At 42.4% G+C, this 17,337-nt stretch overlaps 1 protein-coding gene across 4 annotated transcripts in view; it reads left to right on the top strand.

The window, feature by feature from the left end:
• The window catches only part of SUPT20H (SPT20 homolog, SAGA complex component), a 121,304-nt gene that overhangs the window by 24,522 nt on the left and 79,445 nt on the right, over positions 1 to 17,337 (top strand). For all 4 annotated transcript variants that reach the window (XM_033947989.1, XM_033947990.1, XM_033947988.1 and 1 more), the window contains 2 exons: positions 3,859 to 3,975; positions 4,960 to 5,013. In XM_033947989.1, coding sequence (XP_033803880.1) covers positions 3,859 to 3,975; positions 4,960 to 5,013 — 171 coding nt within the window. The remainder of the gene's footprint in view (positions 1 to 3,858; positions 3,976 to 4,959; positions 5,014 to 17,337) is intronic.

Below are 17,337 nucleotides of genomic sequence, written 5' to 3'. Positions count from 1 at the left end.
ATACGCTAATTACATAGAGCAATAGAACCAAGAAATTCAAATTGAGAATCTGTTCTAGTGTTTTCAGCTGGTAGCTGCTGCAGTGGGCATACTACATGGCTTTAGGAAGTGTGAGCAACAAGAAGGGTTCCAAAGAATCCCAAATTCAGTCTAAATTACAGACAGAAAGTGACAAATTAGAGTTCCCTGAGAAAGATAAAAAGTCTTCTAGTCCCAAGCACAAAATTGCTGATGTTTTGAAACTAGACACATCACTTTCAAAGAATCCTCAAAAAGAAGCTAAAAAAATTACAGAACCCAAGAAGAGCAGTGAGACTAAAAGCCATGGACATTCAACAAAAAAATTATTTTATGGACTGACAAATACACTAAAACTGCGCTTACAGCAGAAAACCCCAGATATGCTAATTGTACATGAACGCAGAGAGCAATATAGGAAGAAACAACAAGAAATGCTGAAATTGAAGAAGAGAAGGAATAGAAGTAACTTGCCAAAAGAGAAACTCTCTAAGCATTCTTCAACACACATACAGTCATATAGATCTGGCAATGGAAGAATTTCCTATCCAAATAGATCATTTGTTGAGAAAATTGAGCCTTTAATGAAAAGCAGTATGAATAAAAATGGTATGAATAAAAATGGAATAAAACTTCTCCCTCAAAATCATAATACAGAACATGGCCTGAATGATCATGTTAAAAAAGCTGTGAGTAATAATTGCCTGGAAGATAATGCCAACTTGTGCTCATTGGAAAAATCCCAAGTTGATCCAGAACATTTCAGAGAAAATAAAAGGAATGGTAAAATGTTGCTACCACAACCTGTAGCACAGGACTTTGGTATTGGTGATACCATTGTCAGTAAGAACATAAATACCATTCATGATCATGGGAACACCGGTGGGCAGTTTGCTTCTTTCATATCAGTTGGATTTAAAGAGAATCCAAATAACAGTTTGTCAAGCAGCCCTGAGGTAATATATTCTGATGATTTTATTGCAAGCCAAGAGAGTTGAAGTGACTCACTTCATACCACCATTCCCCTTCATATATAAAGAACCTCTTGACAACTTCCCAAAGATAGTAGTTGTTAACCCAAAAGAAAATCCATTTAGTAGTGATTCAGAAGCCAGCATGTGTATGAATTCAGGAGAAAAAAAATTAAAAAACGAGCATATAACAAACATTTTTTTTAAATATACCATCATCCCTCCCTCTTCAAGTTTCAAGTTTATTTTTATTTTGATATAGCACCTATCTAGCAGTCTAGGCAGTGTACATACAGTACATATAAATTCAAAAGCAAGTCAAAAAAGAATAAAAGCACATTAAATAAAGGGCCATAAAAGATACTGACATTGTACAAAGACGTGTTACAAAAGGTGGGGAGGAGAAGCTAGCTACAATAGTTTCCTATCAAAGAAAAAGGAGAGAAACAGTAGGAGTTGGGGCATGTGTCTGGCATAAAGTTTGATTGATGGAATCATGTGACGAAAGCATCATTATACAAAAATGTCTTAAGATTGGATTTAAAGTTTAATAAGTGTCTTCTTTTCTAAGGTAGTGAGGGAGGGCATTCCAAAGCTGTAACTGAAAAGATTGCTTTCTAAGTTGTGTGATAAAATATTTGATGAATATTACTGCAAAATAAAAGGGAGGGCATTCTAAAGGGTGGGAGTTGTAACTGAGAAGATTGTTTTCCGAGTTGTGTCATAGAATATTTGACAAATATTACTACAAAATTAAAGACTTGTGTAAATAATTGGGTAACTCTCCCATATTTTCTCTATAAGAAATTCAAATCTGAACATCAGATGTTGTTTTCAGCATAGTACACATTAAATGCTCTGTCATACCTTCTACAAAAGGAGATGTCTCAGTTGATATTATTAAACAAGATGTTTCAGGTTTTTCACATTCAGTTTCATCTCCTTCATCAGCAGCTGCTCATTCACATTGTTATCCAAATCTTCATATGCTACAAGCTCCTCATTCATTAGCTCACAAGTAACTTATTTTTTTAACTGGTTCCTGTGTACCAGTATAGTTTTCCCATCCCTGTCCTGAATTTTATAAATGTTATTATAAGTTCCCACTTTTTCAGTTACTTTATCAGGTATTTCTTCCCAAATGTTTTGACTCTTTTTGACATTCAGGAAAACCCTGGTTTCTTGTCAATATCCAATCACCAGGCTCAAGAATCTGCCCACATCACATGAATGCTGATCATATTTTATCTTCAGGCCACTCTCTTCACATCTCTTCTTAGCCGAGGCTCTGACTTCTCTTAATTTGATGTTTTGTTAACCCTTCTTTTACCATATCATTATCATTGTATTTGTTGCTGTTATACCATTCTTTGTAAGGAAGTAGAGTTTCCCACCTTCAAAAACAGGAATGCAGGTGTGTACCCAGAGGAACCATGCACAGTACTATTATACAGTATATCTGGTTTATTTTGGTAAATAGTGTGATCAATTCCTTTTCTTATCCCTTCCATTGTTCGTAGTAGATGGTGCATTCTCCTGTGAAATCATTTGCAGTGACTGTTCCCTTGAAGATGAGATAGTATTGTTCTAGATTTCTCTATTCTCTTTTTCTTATTCTTTTATTATAACTGACTCAAATGTTCTTCTTTGATCCATATGAAAACAATTTGGGCATCCATGTACTAAAATGTTCATACGGAATGATGAATTATAGTTTGAAAGTGCAAATTGAGGCGTTCCCTATTTCTCCTGATGTCAGGGATGCAGATCTTACGATGCAGGCACACATTATGCATGTTATTAAAGATTTTTTTTCAATTAGGATTCAAGTTTCAAGTGTATTTAAAAATTTATTAGACCGCCTAATCAGACTTCTAGGCGGTGTACATTAATCAATAAAAATAGTTTAGTTAATAAAATAAACATAATTATGGGAACAATTGACCAAACGATGCTGTCCATTATTGATTTCCGAACTGTAGTACAAAGTATGGTTGTGACAAAATTGGATTTTTGCAATTCATTTTTGATGGGCGTTGTGAAAGTTAAGATCAGAGCACTACAAATCATTCAGAACGCTGCTCAAGAATGATCGCTGGAGCGGACTGGAATGAGCATATCAGTCCAGTGTTGAAACAGTTGCATTGGTTGCCGATTGAGATGAGAATTGAGTATAAGGTTTTGACAGTTGTACACCAGGTGATCTATGGGGTGGCTCCCTGGTATTTAACTCAAGTGTTGAAACAGTATGCTCCTCCTAGAGTTTTGAGATCTCAATCTGAAATGCAACTATCAATTGAGGCACTTGGAGAGACACACTATAGGATGACACAGAGGTCAGCAATTTCAGTGGCAGGTCCATGTTTGTAGAATGCCCTGCCAGGGTACCTGACTCTCTGTAGGGATAAGATGTATTTTTAAAAAACAACTTAAAATCTTATTATTTGTTAAGGCCTTTTATTAGTTTATTGGGAAGGCTATTTTAGAGCTCTGTTAGCATGTTTTTTTAATGAAAATGTGTGATGAGATTGTTTTGTTATCCCAACCCAACATCCAACACTCTCTATACCCTTAGTACTCTCTAATATTCTTCTATCTACCAAACGTTAGCTAAAATCCCATAATTCACCCTTTTCGTATCTCCTAAAGACCTCTACTTCCCATTGGTAACTCTTTACCCAACGTTTTATTACCTTAAAAATTTTTTGTCATCGCTTATTCTATTCCTTCAAATTTTGAATGTAATTCTTGTTTTAGTTTGGATGTAATCTGCCTTGAACCGCAAGGTAATGGCGGAATAGAAATCACTAATGTAATGTAATGTAATAATATAATGCAATGTATTTTTAACTTGGTTATTTTTAAATAGGTGAACATTTTCCATTGTGGGTGTGTGATAACAGAAATCCGAGATTATAGACAGTCAGGGAGCATCAAGTCTCCTACGTACCAAAGCAGGCATATTCTATTACGTCCAACGATGCAGGTAAGTGACCAGATACATCATTGAAAGCAGTGAGAAAGAAGTACAGAAGAGGAATTAATGAGCTTCCTAATGGGAATAGTCACTTTTACAGAAAATTATCCCTTAACTCTGTGTACTGTTTCACAGTCTCTTCTTCCCAGCCTCATCTCTTCTGTTTTATTCTGTTGTTGTGCCCTTCAGCTGTCTTTATTCTGTTGTTGTGCCCTTCAGCTGCAGGCCTCTAGCAGCCCCCCCCCTTCTTTCCCTGCAGATATCAAAAGAGGCCATGCAAGCAACCTCCTAGAACAGCAGTTTGCTACTAGAAGGGTACTTTTGGGAGCACCTTCAGGTGTAATATGGGGTTATGATAGTCATTTAGATTTTTGTTTTATGATTTTAATTTAAGCATTGTTGTCTGTTGATGATTGATTAATTAATTTTTTTATGTATGCATGTAGCACAGCCTAGAATGGGTATATGGTGCGGTTTATAAATTAGGGTTGGTGGATTAGTATTTGTTACCAATATTTCAGGGAAATTTTAGAATCGAACTGAATAACAGCAGTTTTAGAATGTTTACTTAAAAATGTCCACATACTTTATATATGTATCTAGCACATTGTTTTTGAATTTGCTCTTTCCGTGAGCATAAAATGTGGTTTTACACAAAGGAAGCCTTTCTTAAAATGAGCTCTTTTACTATTAATTTTGGTTACAGTGGTAAATACAATCTTATCCCTTAGTGGGAGTAGAGGATATGATTTTGATTAAGGTTGTGTGATTATAAACTAGTAACTCTCTACTTATATAATTTTATGCTTGGAGATACATTTGTTATGTTAACCTCTTTGAACACTATTCTGAAGGGAGGGAAGGAGACAGAATATAAATAATAGTACAGAAAATATCACTAAAGATGACAATAATCTATCTCTTAATTTAAAAAAAACACAAAACACTTCTCTGAAAATGACCAAATTATTTATTTTTTTTTTTTTTGTCCAGACTCTGATTTCTGATGTTCATTCTATCACAAGTGACAACCATAAATGGACACAAGTAAGTTTACCTAGGTATTCTTGATTCCCAGGATACTGGAATAATAACATTTGAAAGCTAAAACAAAATAGCACTTTTAATTGTAGCTTGTAGCAGATTTTCATCGAGCAGTAAATAGTTGGTAAAAGAGCATGCCTGGATCTTTGAAGGGCCTGGAAGGTAGTTTGCAAAACAGAGGTTCAAGATTGGATACATTTTTTTTCTGTTATGTGTAGACTGAATTTTGTTATGTGTAGACCGAAAATGATGACAGATAAAGCCCATCCATACCAACTACCAATCTCTGCTATCCTTTCCTGTCCCTTAGAAGTCCTCTCTGCTTGTCTCATGCTTTCTTAAATTGAGATACAGTCCTACACGACCACCTGTGGGAAACAGTTCATGCATTACTTCTTTCTATAAAGAAGTATTTTCTTATGTTACTCCTGAGTCTATACTCTTTCACCTTTACTGTATGTGCTCTTGTTTGAGAATTTCCTTTCAATTGCAAGAGAAACGAAATAGCAGAGACACTCCGCCAAATATGTAACCTCTCCCTAAAAACTGGAGAGATCCCAGAGGACTGGAAAATAGCAAATGTCACGCCCATCTTTAAGAAGGGATCAAGGGGTGACCCGGGAAACTACAGGCCTGTGAGCTTGACCTCGGTTCCGGGAAAGATGATGGAAGCAATGATAAAGGACACAATCTGCGAACACATAGAAAAAAATGGACAACTGAAGGCGAGCCAGCATGGCTTCTGCAAGGGAAGGTCGTGCCTCACAAACTTGCTTTACTTCTTCGAGGGAATAAACAACCAGATAGATAAGGGGGAATCCATAGACATCATTTACCTTGACTTCCAAAAAGCCTTCGACAAGGTACCTCACGAACGGCTATTAAAAAAGCTATGGAACCACGGTGTGCAAGGGGATATCTACCGATGGATCAAACACTGGTTGGCAGGCAGGAAACAGAGGGTTGGAGTAAAGGGCCAATATTCAGACTGGCAATGGGTTACGAGCGGAGTTCCACAGGGGTCGGTGCTGGGACTTCTATTGTTTAATATATTTATTGACGATCTGGAGACCGGGACAAAATGTGAGGTTATCAAATTTGCTGATGACACCAAACTCTGCAGCAGGGTTAGGAACACGGAAGACTGTGAAAACCTGCAAAGGGACCTAACGAGACTGGTAGACTGGGCAAATAAGTGGCAAATGAGTTTTAACATAGAGAAATGCAAAGTCATGCATGTAGGGAAAAAGAACCCGATGTTCAGCTACAAAATGGGGGGAACACGGCTAGGGGTGAGTAACCTTGAAAGGGATCTGGGGGTGATGGTTGACACATCACTGAAACCATCGGCGCAGTGTGCGACAGCCTCAAAGAAAGCAAACAGAATGCTGGGCATCATCAAAAAAGGTATCACAACCAGGACAAAGGAAGTCATCATGCCGCTGTATCGCGCAATGGTGCGCCCGCACCTGGAGTACTGTGTTCAATACTGGTCGCCGTACCTCAAGAAGGATATGGCGGTACTCGAGGGAGTGCAGAGGAGGGCGACTAAACTGATAAAAGGTATGGAAAATTTCTCATACGCTGACAGGTTAAAAAAGCTGGGGCTGTTCTCCCTGGAGAAGAGGAGACTTAGAGGGGACATGATAGAAACCTTCAAAATCCTAAAGGGCATAGAGAAAGTGAATAAGAACAGATTCTTCAAACTGTGGGGAGCCACAAGCACTAGGGGTCACTCGGAGAAATTGAAAGGGGACAGGTTTAGAACAAATGCTAGGAAGTTCTTTTTTACCCAGAGGGTGGTGGACACATGGAACAAGCTTCCAGAGGAGGTGATAAGCCAGAACTCTGTATAGGGGTTCAAGAAAGGTTTGGATAGGTTCCTGGAGGATAAGGGGATAGAGGGGTACAGATAGAACTTGAGGTAGGTTATAGAAATGGTCAGTAACCACTTCACAGGTCGCGGACCTGATGGGCCGCCGCGGGAGCGGACCGCTGGGCAGGATGGACCTCTGGTCTGACCTAGTGGAGGCAACTTCTTATGTTCTTATGTCTATTTCCTGTACATTTGTGTGAAAGAGAGAGATCTACCCCATATGCTTTATGACAAATTCATGTCCATGATGTTAGCCTTCTGGATCCCTTGAAGGTGTGGACTCCAGAACTGTATACAGTACTTTAAATGAGGTCTCATTAGAGACATGTACATAGGCATTATCACTTCCTTTTGTTTTCTGCTCTTTCTTATATTCTTCTGGGTTTTGCTGTTTAGTTTTTTACCTGTTATGACCATGTTAAAATGATCATATGTGATCACCCTTTTATTTCATCATACCATCCATCAAAAAACATATCTAAGCGGTTTACAAGTAAAAATATAAATGTATGAGAGGGAGAAGAAAAAGTGTGAGAATGATGCCATTGTAAGGTGAAGGACTATTTCTGACAAACATGGAAGCATGAGTATCAAACTAAGGGTACTATTAATAGTGACATCTAGAAGTTTAACAGAATTGTTGAGAGAAATGGGAGTGCCACAGATGGTAGACAGACAGACTAGGGAAAATAGGGGAGCCATTGGTACAAAAAAGCACAGCAGTAGTTTTAGATGGGTTAGTCTTGAGACTGTTATTAGTAGGCCAGTTTGCAATGGCATCAAGTTTATCAGAGAAATCAGATATTTAAGTGAGAGAAAGAGGGTCAATAATAGAGAGCATCTGGATATCATTGATGTAGACTTAAATTTCTTCATTTAGGGATTGTTTAAGCACTACAAGTGGTGCAAGGTAAATTATTAAAATGGAAAGAGTGGTTAGGAGAGCGAAAAGGGAATACGAAGAAAGACTAGCCGGGGAGGCAAAAAATTTCAAATCGTTCTTCAAATATGTTAAACGGAAGCAACCGGCGAGGGAGGAAGTAGGACCGTTGGATGATGGAGACAGAAAGGGAGCGATAAAGGAGGAAAAAGAGGTACAAGTTCTTCTCATCAGTCTTCACAAGCGAGGACACATCCAGTGTACCAGAACCTGAAGAGATCTTCAATGGAGACCAGGATGAAAAACTGTCGACAATAGAGGTGAGCTATGAGGATGTCCTCCAACAGATAAATAGATTGAAAAGCGACAAATCGCCAGGCCCGGACAGAATCCACCCAAGGGTACTAAAAGAACTAAGAAATGAAATAGCGGAAATACTCCAACGAATTTGCAACCTATCCTTGAAAACTGGCGAGGTCCCAGAGGACTGGAAGATAGCAAATGTTACACCTATCTTTAAAAAGGGATCGAGAGGTGACCCGGGAAACTACAGGCTGGTAAGTTTGACATCGGTTCCGGGCAAGATGGTAGAAGCACTGATAAAGGACAGCATCTGTGAGCACATTGAAAGAAATGGACTAATGAAAGAGAGCCAACATGGCTTCTGCAAAGGAAGATCATGCCTAACAAACTTACTGCACTTCTTTGAGGGGTAAACAGCCAGATGGACAAAGGGGAACCCATAGACATCATTTATCTCGACTTCCAAAAGACCTTTGACAAAGTACCCCATGAGCGGCTACTTAGGAAGCTGTGGAACCACAGGGTGGAAGGGGACGTACAAAGATGGGTTAAATACTGGTTGGCAGGCAGAAAGCAAAGGGTTGGAGTGAAGGGCCACTACTCGGACTGGAGGAGGGTCACAAGCGGAGTTCCGCAGGGGTCGGTACTCGGACTGCTGCTGTTCAATGTTTTTATTAATGACTTAGAAACAGGGCTGAAATGTGAAGTTATAAAATTTGCGGATGACACTAAACTCTAGCAGGGTTAGAACTGTGGAAGAATGTGAGGACCTACAAAGGGACCTGAACAAACTGGAAGAGTGGGTGAATAAATGGCAGATGAGCTTCAATGTAGGGAAATGCAAGGTCATGCATATAGGGAAAAAGAACCTGATTTTCAGCTACCAAATAGGGGGATTAGTACTAGAGGGAAGTAACCTTGAAAAAGACTTGGGTGTGCTGGTGGACAGAACAATGAAGTCAACGGCACAATGCGCAGCAGCCTCAAAGAAGGCAAACAATGTTGGATATTATTAAGAAGGGTATTACAACCAGAACGAAGGAAGTCATCATGTCGCTGTATCGCGCGATGGTGCGACCGCGTCTGGAGTACTGTGTCCAATATTGGTCGCCTTACCTATAGAAGGACATGGAGATACTTGAGAGGGTTCAGAGAAGAATGAAAAAAGGTATGGAAAACCTTTCACACACTGAAAGGCTGGGGCTCTTCACCCTGGAAAAGCAGAGACTCGGAGGTGACATGATAGAGACTTACAAGATCATGAAGGGCATAGAGAAAGTGGAAAGGGACAGATTCTTCAGCCTATTGGGAACTACAAGAACAAGGGGGCACTTAGAGAAATTGAAAGGGGACAGGTTTAGAACCAATGCTAGGAAATCTTTCTTCACTCAGAGGGTGGTGGACACCTGGAATGCGCTTCCGGAGGCTGTGATAGGACAGAGTACATTAAGGGGATTCAAAGAGGGATTGGACAAGTTCCTGAAGGATAGGGGATTGAGGGATATAGATAAAGGTAGAGATAGGATCATAAAAGGGTATAGATAGAAGAATAATGGGGATTGAAAGGTTTTAGTCAAAGGATCACTTACAGGTCATGGACCTGATGGGCCGCCGCGAGAGCGGTCTGCTGGGCGCGATGGACCCCTGGTCTGACCCAGCGGAGGCAACTTCTTATGTTCTTAGGATGGAATCTACCACTGAAGTAGAGGTCAAACCAGACTGAAGGATTTCCCTGCCGGAATTAAGAATAAGTTGATTGAAATCAGTCGGTGCCAGTAAAGTGTGTTCAGGGAGATCATTATTGAAAGAGTTAGAAGAGCACAAGTGTGTTGCTTGCTAAAGGGCATAAGCAGAGGCATTTGTAGTAATAGCCAGTGAATCTGGATGTAGGGTGGTGCTAGGGAGCCTGGTAGGGGACAGTGGTTAAAAGCTACAGCCTCAGCACCCTGAGGTTGTGGGTTCCAACCCTTGTGACTCTGGGCAAGTCACTTAATTCCCCCATTGCCCCAGGTACAATAGATGGAGCCCGCCGGGATAGACAGTGAAAAATGCTTGTGTACCTGAATAAATTCATGTAAATCGTTCTGAGCTCACCTGGGAGAATGGTATAGAAAATTGAATCGCTAATAATAAAACCCTAAGCATGCATGCGCACTCCTACCTGCGTGATCCGTAGCTCCATGCCCCGCATGCGCAGTAGAAGGAGCCTGTGGCATTTTGTGTGCGGCAGTTTTCTGGCTCCTTCTACTGCATGCAGAGGCACGGAGTTTGAAGTGGCAAACACCACGGTGCCGACTCCGTAGAGGAAGCCGCCGAGTAGGGAGGAACCGCCGACTAGGGAAGCGTCAGCGCAGTGGCAGCAGTCCTGATCTGCCAACCCTTCAGGGCCTTTCCTCTGTCGCATCTCTTCGGATGCGGTAGAAGAAAGGCCCTGTCGGGGCTGGCCGTGAGCAGCCTGTTTACAGTACTGCCACTGCTGCTTTGGGTAAGGAATGGGGGGTTGGCGAGTCAGGATTGCTGCCGCTGCTACTGATATTTGGGTGGGGAAGGAAAAAGATGCCTGATTGGGAGTTGGGGCCTGGGTTGATGAGGAGAGAGACATGGGATAGCCACTGGAAAGTGGAAGCCATAGCTGGACTGAGTTAAGGGCAAGGGATCCCTTAGCTGGAACAGCTGGAAGGCGGCTTCAGTGAGGGTCTGGGCAGGGAGAAAGAAAGATAGCGGGAGAGAGAGAAAAAGACAAAGAGAGAGAGAAAAAAAGATAAATGGGTCAGGGAGAGAGAGAAAAAGAAAGAAAGACAGACAGACATCTATTCTAGCACCCGTTAATGTAATGTGTTTAAACATCAGGCGGCGATCCAGCACCAAGGGTGAGCGAACGGGGTTTGGAGGAGAGATGGGACGCATTTGCCCATTGTGTAGCTGGGCAAGTGTGTGTGGGAAGCTTGCCACAGCTGGATTGAGGAAAGGGCAAGGGATCCCTTAGCTGGCACAGCTGGAAAGCGGCTTCAGTGAGGGTCTGGGCAGGGAGAGAGACAGAAAGAAACAAAGATAGATGGGGCAGGGAGAGTGAGAAAAAGAAAGAAAAAATCATAGACGGTTCAGGGAGAGAGACAGAAAAAAAGAAAGACAGACAGACATCTACTCTAGCACCCATTAATGTAATGGGCTTAAACACTAGTAAATAAATAAATAAATTCCAGAAGACGGAGAAGAAGAAGTATTTGTGTCTGACAGCATGGACTGGGTAGAAGAAGAAGAAACTAGTAGTGGAGATCTGCAAGGAGGCCAGCTTTTTTGAATAAAGGTTGAGGCAGGGACATCTGCTTAAATAAATAATATTGTATTGGTTGAAAACCGTGAGCCCTTCACACTGTGTGTGTAAGAGTTCCTCATCCCCAAGAGAGATCTACTCTGGATTTTATTTACAATCACTTTCGATTCTTTCAGGAGATAATCTCATTCAGGAGTTTCTGCTGATATCCACTTCTAGAATCATCTGTAGCCTTGCCTTTCATCACAGTGACTTTTTTAGATTTTTTGGTGGGGGGACTGCTACTGTGATTTTTGAAATTAAGAACAGAAGCAATGCCTCTGCTGGGTCAGACCTGAGGTCCATCATGCCCAGCAGTCCGCTCACGCGGTGGCCCAACAGGTCCAGGACCTGTGCAGTAATCCTCTATTTATACCCCTCTATCCCCTTTTCCAGCAGGAAATTGTCCAATCCTTTCTTAAACCCCTGTACTGTACTCTGCCCTATTACGCCCTCTGGAAGCGCATTCCAGGTGTCCACCACTCGTTCCTAGCATTCGTTTTAAATCTGTCCCCTTTCAACTTTTCCAAGTGTCCTCTTGTTCTTTTATTTTTCGAAAGTTTGAAGAATCTGTCCTTCTCTACTCTCTCTATGCCCTTCATGATCTTATAAGTCTCTATCATATCCCCTCTAAGTCTCATCTTCTCCAGGGAAAAGAGACCCAGTTTCTCCAATCTCTCAGAATATGAGAGGTTTTCCATCCCTTTTATCAAGCGTGTCGCTCTCCTCTGAACCTTCTCGAGTAACGCCATATCCTTCCTAAGGTACGGAGACCAATATTGGACGCAGTATTCCAGATGCGGGCGCACCATCGCCCGAAACAATGGCAGGATAACTTCTTTTGTCCTTGTTGTAATACCCTTCTTGATTATGCCTAGCATTCTATTTGCTTTCTTAGCGGCTGTTGCGCACTGTGCCGTCGGCTTCATTGTCATGTCCACCATTACCCCCAAGTCCCTTTTTTGCTTACTCTCATTCAATAATATCCCTCCCATCGTATAGTTGTACCTCGGGTTTCTGTTTCCAACATGCAATACTTTACATTTCTCAACGTTGAACTTCATCTGCCATCTCACCGCCCATTCCCCCAATTTGTTCAAGTCCCTTTGCAATTCTTCACATTCCTCTTTAGTCCCAGCTCCACTAAATAGTTTTGTATCATCCGCAAATTTTATTATCTCACACTTCGTGCCTGTTTCTAGATCATTTATGAATATATTAAATAGCAGCGGCCCGAGCACTGAGCCCTGCGGAACACCACTCGTGAACCTCATCCAGTCCGAGTAGTGGCCCTTCACCCCTACCCTCTGTTTCCTACCCGCCAACCAGTCCACTCCATGGTTCTTCAGTTTCCGGAGTAGACGTTCGTGAGGCACCTTGTCAAAGGCTTTTTGGAAATCAAGGTATATGATGTCTATGGGGTCTCCTCTGTCCATCCGTTTGTTAATTCCTTCGAAGAAGTGCAATAAGTTCGTTAGGCATGATCTCCCCCTGCAGAAACCATGTTGGGTTGTTATCAAAAGTTCGTTTCTTTCCAAATGTTCATCGATGTGTTCTTTAATCAGTGCTTCCGCCAGTTTCCCCGGAACCGAGGTCAAACTCACTGGTCTGTAGTTTCCCGGGTCACCTCTTGATCCCTTTTTAAAGATGGGCGTGACATTGGCTATCTTCCAATCCTCCGGGATCATGCCTGTTTTCAAGGATAGGTTGCAAATTTGCTGCAGTAGTTCCGCTATCTCCTCCTTTAATTCCATCAAAACCCTGGGATGGATTCCGTCCGGACCCGGGGATTTGTCAGTTTTAAGTTTTTCTATCTGCCTGTGTACATCATCAAGGCTCACTTCCATGGATGTTAATTTTTCTGCTTGATTTCCATTGAAGATTTGTTCAGGTTCCGGTATGTTGGTTGTGTCTTCATTTGTAAATACAGACGAGAAGAACATGTTGAGTCTTTCTGCGACTTCTTTCTCCTCCTTCACCGCTCCCTTCCTGTCTCCTTCGTCCAGCGGTCCCACCTCCTCCCTAGCTGGTTGTTTCCCTTTAACATATCTGAAGAACGGTTTGAAATTTCGTGCCTCCCTGGCTAGCCTCTCTTCATACTCTCTTTTGGCTTTTCGAACCACACGGTGACATTCTTTTTGATACTTCCTGTGCTCCTTCTGGTTCCCTTCAGTTTTGTCCTTTTTCCATTTCCTGAATGAATTTTTCTTATTGCCTATCGCTTCCTTCACTATTTTAGTCATCCATACTGGGTCTTTTGTTCGACCCTTTTTGCACCCCTTTCTGAATCTGGGGATGTGCAGATTTTGTGCCTCGCTCACCGTGTCTTTGAAAAAAGACCAGGCATGTTCTACTGTTTGCCATTTTTTGGAAGTGTTCCTAAGTTTCTTCCTTACCATTTCCCTCATTGCTTCATAGTTTCCTTTCCTGAAGTTGAAAGATGTCGCTATGGTTCTCTTTCTGTTCGGTATGCCTACTTCAACCTTGAACTTGATCATATTATGATCGCTGTTTCCCAACGGTCCCACTACTTCCACTTCCTTTGCAGGTCCCCTTAGTCCATTTAGGATTAAATCCAGAGTGGCATTTCCTCTCGTCGGTTCTCTAACAAGCTGCTCCATGAAGCAATCTTGTATAGCCTCCAGGAATTCTGTCTCCATAGCGCATCTTGAGCTTCCAAGACTCCAGTCTATCCCAGGATAGTTGAAGTCTCCCATAACAACTGTGTAACCGCTTTTGCATTCTCGCTTCATCTCGGCATCCATTTCTTTATCGCTATCTCCGGTTTGCCCGGGTGGACGATAGTATAGGCCCATCTTTATTTCATGCCCTTTCCTACCCGGTATTTTAACCCATAGCGATTCCAGTTTGTTGATCATCTCCGCTATGTCCATTCTTGTCGATTGTATGCTTTCTTTTACGTATAGGGCTATTCCTCCTCCTTTCTGACCTGACCTGTCCCGGCGATAGAGCTTGTACCCCGGCAGTGCTGTATCCCATTTGTTTTCCTCATTCCACCACGTTTCAGAGATTCCAATGATGTCTATGTCCTCTGCATTGGCCATGGCTTCTAGTTCCCCCATTTTGTTTCTTAAACTCCTTGCATTAGTATATATGCAGTTTAGATCCTGGCATTTTGTCGTCTTCATTTCTTTTCCCTGTGCTTCGGTCTTTGGTGTCTTCTCTTTTGCTACAATCTTTCTAACCTCCTCTTCTGGGTTAGTTGACTCCTGTAATTTGTCTCTTGTTTCTTCCCTGCCTTTTTTCCCCTCAGTATCTTCACGGGATACCTTCTTCCGAATCATCGACGCTAGGTCGACTGTCGGCTTTCCCCTTTCTCTTAGTTTAAAGCCTGTTCTATTCCTCTCTTGAAGTTGTTTGCTAGAAGTCTTGTTCCCGCCGTGCTCAGGTGCAGTCCATCTCTCCTGTAGAGCTTGCTCTTGCCCCAGAACGTTGTCCAGTTTCTCACGAAGAGGAATCCTTCTTCCTCACACCATCTCCTCATCCACACATTTATTGATTGTAGTTCTTCCTGCCTTTTCACATCTGCCCTCGGTACCGATAGGATCTCTGAGAATGCTATCTTCTGGGCCCTCATCTTCAGCTTCCTTCCCAGAATCTTGAACTGTTCTATCAGCGTGCCTCTTCTGTAGTCTCTCCTGCTGACATCATTCGTCCCGATGTGGATCATTACTGCAGTCTCTTCCGTCTCCGCTCCATCCAGGATCATCCCAATTTTGTCCACGATGTCCTTGGTTCTCGCTCCTGGGAGGCAGGTCACCAGTCGATCCTCTCTCCCTCCTGCTATGTGGCTGTCCACATGCCTCAGTATCGAGTCTCCCACCAGGATCGTTGACTTTCCCTTCTTCAATTTTCGTTTCGGTCTCAGGTCAATGTCCTCAGCGTGCTTCACTCTCTCTTCTTCTGGGCATCGACTAGCCAATTCTTCCCCCTCGTGCGGTATTCTTCTGTGGGTGTCTTCTATGAGGTCACCTGCTTCTTGCTCCCCCTTCCAAGTTGGTGTTGGTGTAACTTCATCTCTCCTCTGGAGTTCGTTCTCTTCCACCCTCCTCCTATATGCTTCCTCAATGAATTCCTCGAGTTCCCTGACTTCCTTCTCGATGTGTCTCTCACTCTTGAAGTCTTCAAATGCCCTGGTAGGGTCCTCTATGGTGTACATTCCTTCTAGCTCCTGTATCTTGTCCTCAAGTCGCTTGACTTCTTTCCTCAAGCTTTTCAGCTCCTGACACCGACTGCATACGTGTGACTGTCTCCCCGAGGGGAGGTAGTCATACATATGACAGTCCGTGCAGAACACTGGAAAGCTCATCTTCTGGTTACCTTCTGCTTCCATCGGGGTTACTACTTTAAGAAAACAGTTAAGTTTACGTGTTCCTTCTGTGCCTGCTGCCTTTGCACAACCTTGCCTAACTTTTGCTTGTGTGTGGTTGTTCCTTCTATATCTGCTTCTTGCCTTGATGCCTTCTTGTGTGTGCTGTCTTTTCTCTTCCTTACCTTACTGCTGCTTGAATGTGTTTGTCCCTTCTGCTCCTGCTTATTCTTACCTTCTGTGCTTGCCGCTTCTTTACCTTTCAGTCCTTCCCTGTGCTCTTGGGTGTAGTGACTTGGCCCTTCGCAAAGGCGCTCTCGCTAAGGCGAGTGCCTTTGCTGCTCGCCTTCGCCGCGCGCCTAATGGCTGCGCGCCGTTGGCTCCACTCCCTTTTATGAGGGAGTTCGGTTGCTGACTCTCTGACGCGGTGGGGGTGGGCGGAGCTAACTCTCGCCCTGCCCTTAGCCTCCTGCTCTTCTCTGTCTCCCTCCTCTGCTTTAAAACAGCTTTTCTCCCTTTCTCCTGCTGACTCTCTTGCTTTCCTCTTTGCTTCTGCTGCTCCTCTTGCCTGATGCTATTGCACCGCCGCTCCTCTTGCCTGATGCTATTGCTATTGCAATTGCGGCAGTTAACGTAGAAGCAGTAACAGAAGAAAGTGTGGGAAACATAACACTTCAATTTTGGAAAATTCAAATGTCTTTTGATAAATACAGTATATCAGTTTATTTCCAGATATTTGTCTTATTTGAATTCTGTACAGAAGTGGTGTCTTTGTGAATAAATCGGTTGGCTTCTTTTGACAAATTAATAAAAGATTGATCACTTGTTGATATAGGAGGGCTTAACTTAATACCTGTAGCTTGCTATTCTAATACTATATATTAAATAAAGCTTCAGAAAATAGGTTAAGGAGCTATCTCAGTTAAGCTAGAACATATTGTTGAAGCTGCCAAGGTGTCTTGATCCAACAGCATCTGGAATCTTTGTTGTGAATACTTTTCACTTACTACACCCCATGGAATCGTGTATCAAAAATTAAAAAAAAATATGTTCTGAGAAAAAAAATCAGAATTATGGAAAAGTAAATGCTTTTTATTTTCCACACAAATAATGACTGCAGTTTGATGATTTTGTATGCATGGGAATTAAGGGGTTGGAGTGTGTGAGGGTAAGCAACTGAATTTGGTATATTTCAGTATGTTGGGGCTACCATAGGGGACTATGTCCATGCCATGGCTGGGTAGGAGTGGATGAAATGCTTGGGTGATGGGTATGTTGCAGATGGGAGCTTTCCATAGGGTAGTGTCTACAAGTGTGCACTTTGGGTCTGTGTGTGCACAGTTGGAAACAAGACAGCTGAATGGAATGGGACACAGCCTGGTCCCACCAATATTTGCCTAACAAATAGAAAGCTTTGGGGTGGTGCTGGAGATTGGTTTATTCAGCCAATCCAATCAAAGAAATGTTCCACTGCCCCTGGAAAGTTTGTAAATGAGAAAAGTGGGTGGGTGCACTCTTATGACACAGTGTATTTGACGTGTCTGCATGCATGTGGTTGCGAGTCCCCCCTCCACCTATGCATTGTCTTATCCCGTTTCCCCCAACTCACCTCCCCTTCCACACAT

Source organism: Geotrypetes seraphini, chromosome 6 (genome assembly GCF_902459505.1).
Source record: "Geotrypetes seraphini chromosome 6, aGeoSer1.1, whole genome shotgun sequence".
NCBI classification, from domain to species: Eukaryota; Metazoa; Chordata; class Amphibia; order Gymnophiona; family Dermophiidae; genus Geotrypetes; species Geotrypetes seraphini.
The sequence above is the reverse complement of the archived record's forward strand: the minus strand, read 5'-3'. Positions and strand labels throughout refer to the sequence as shown.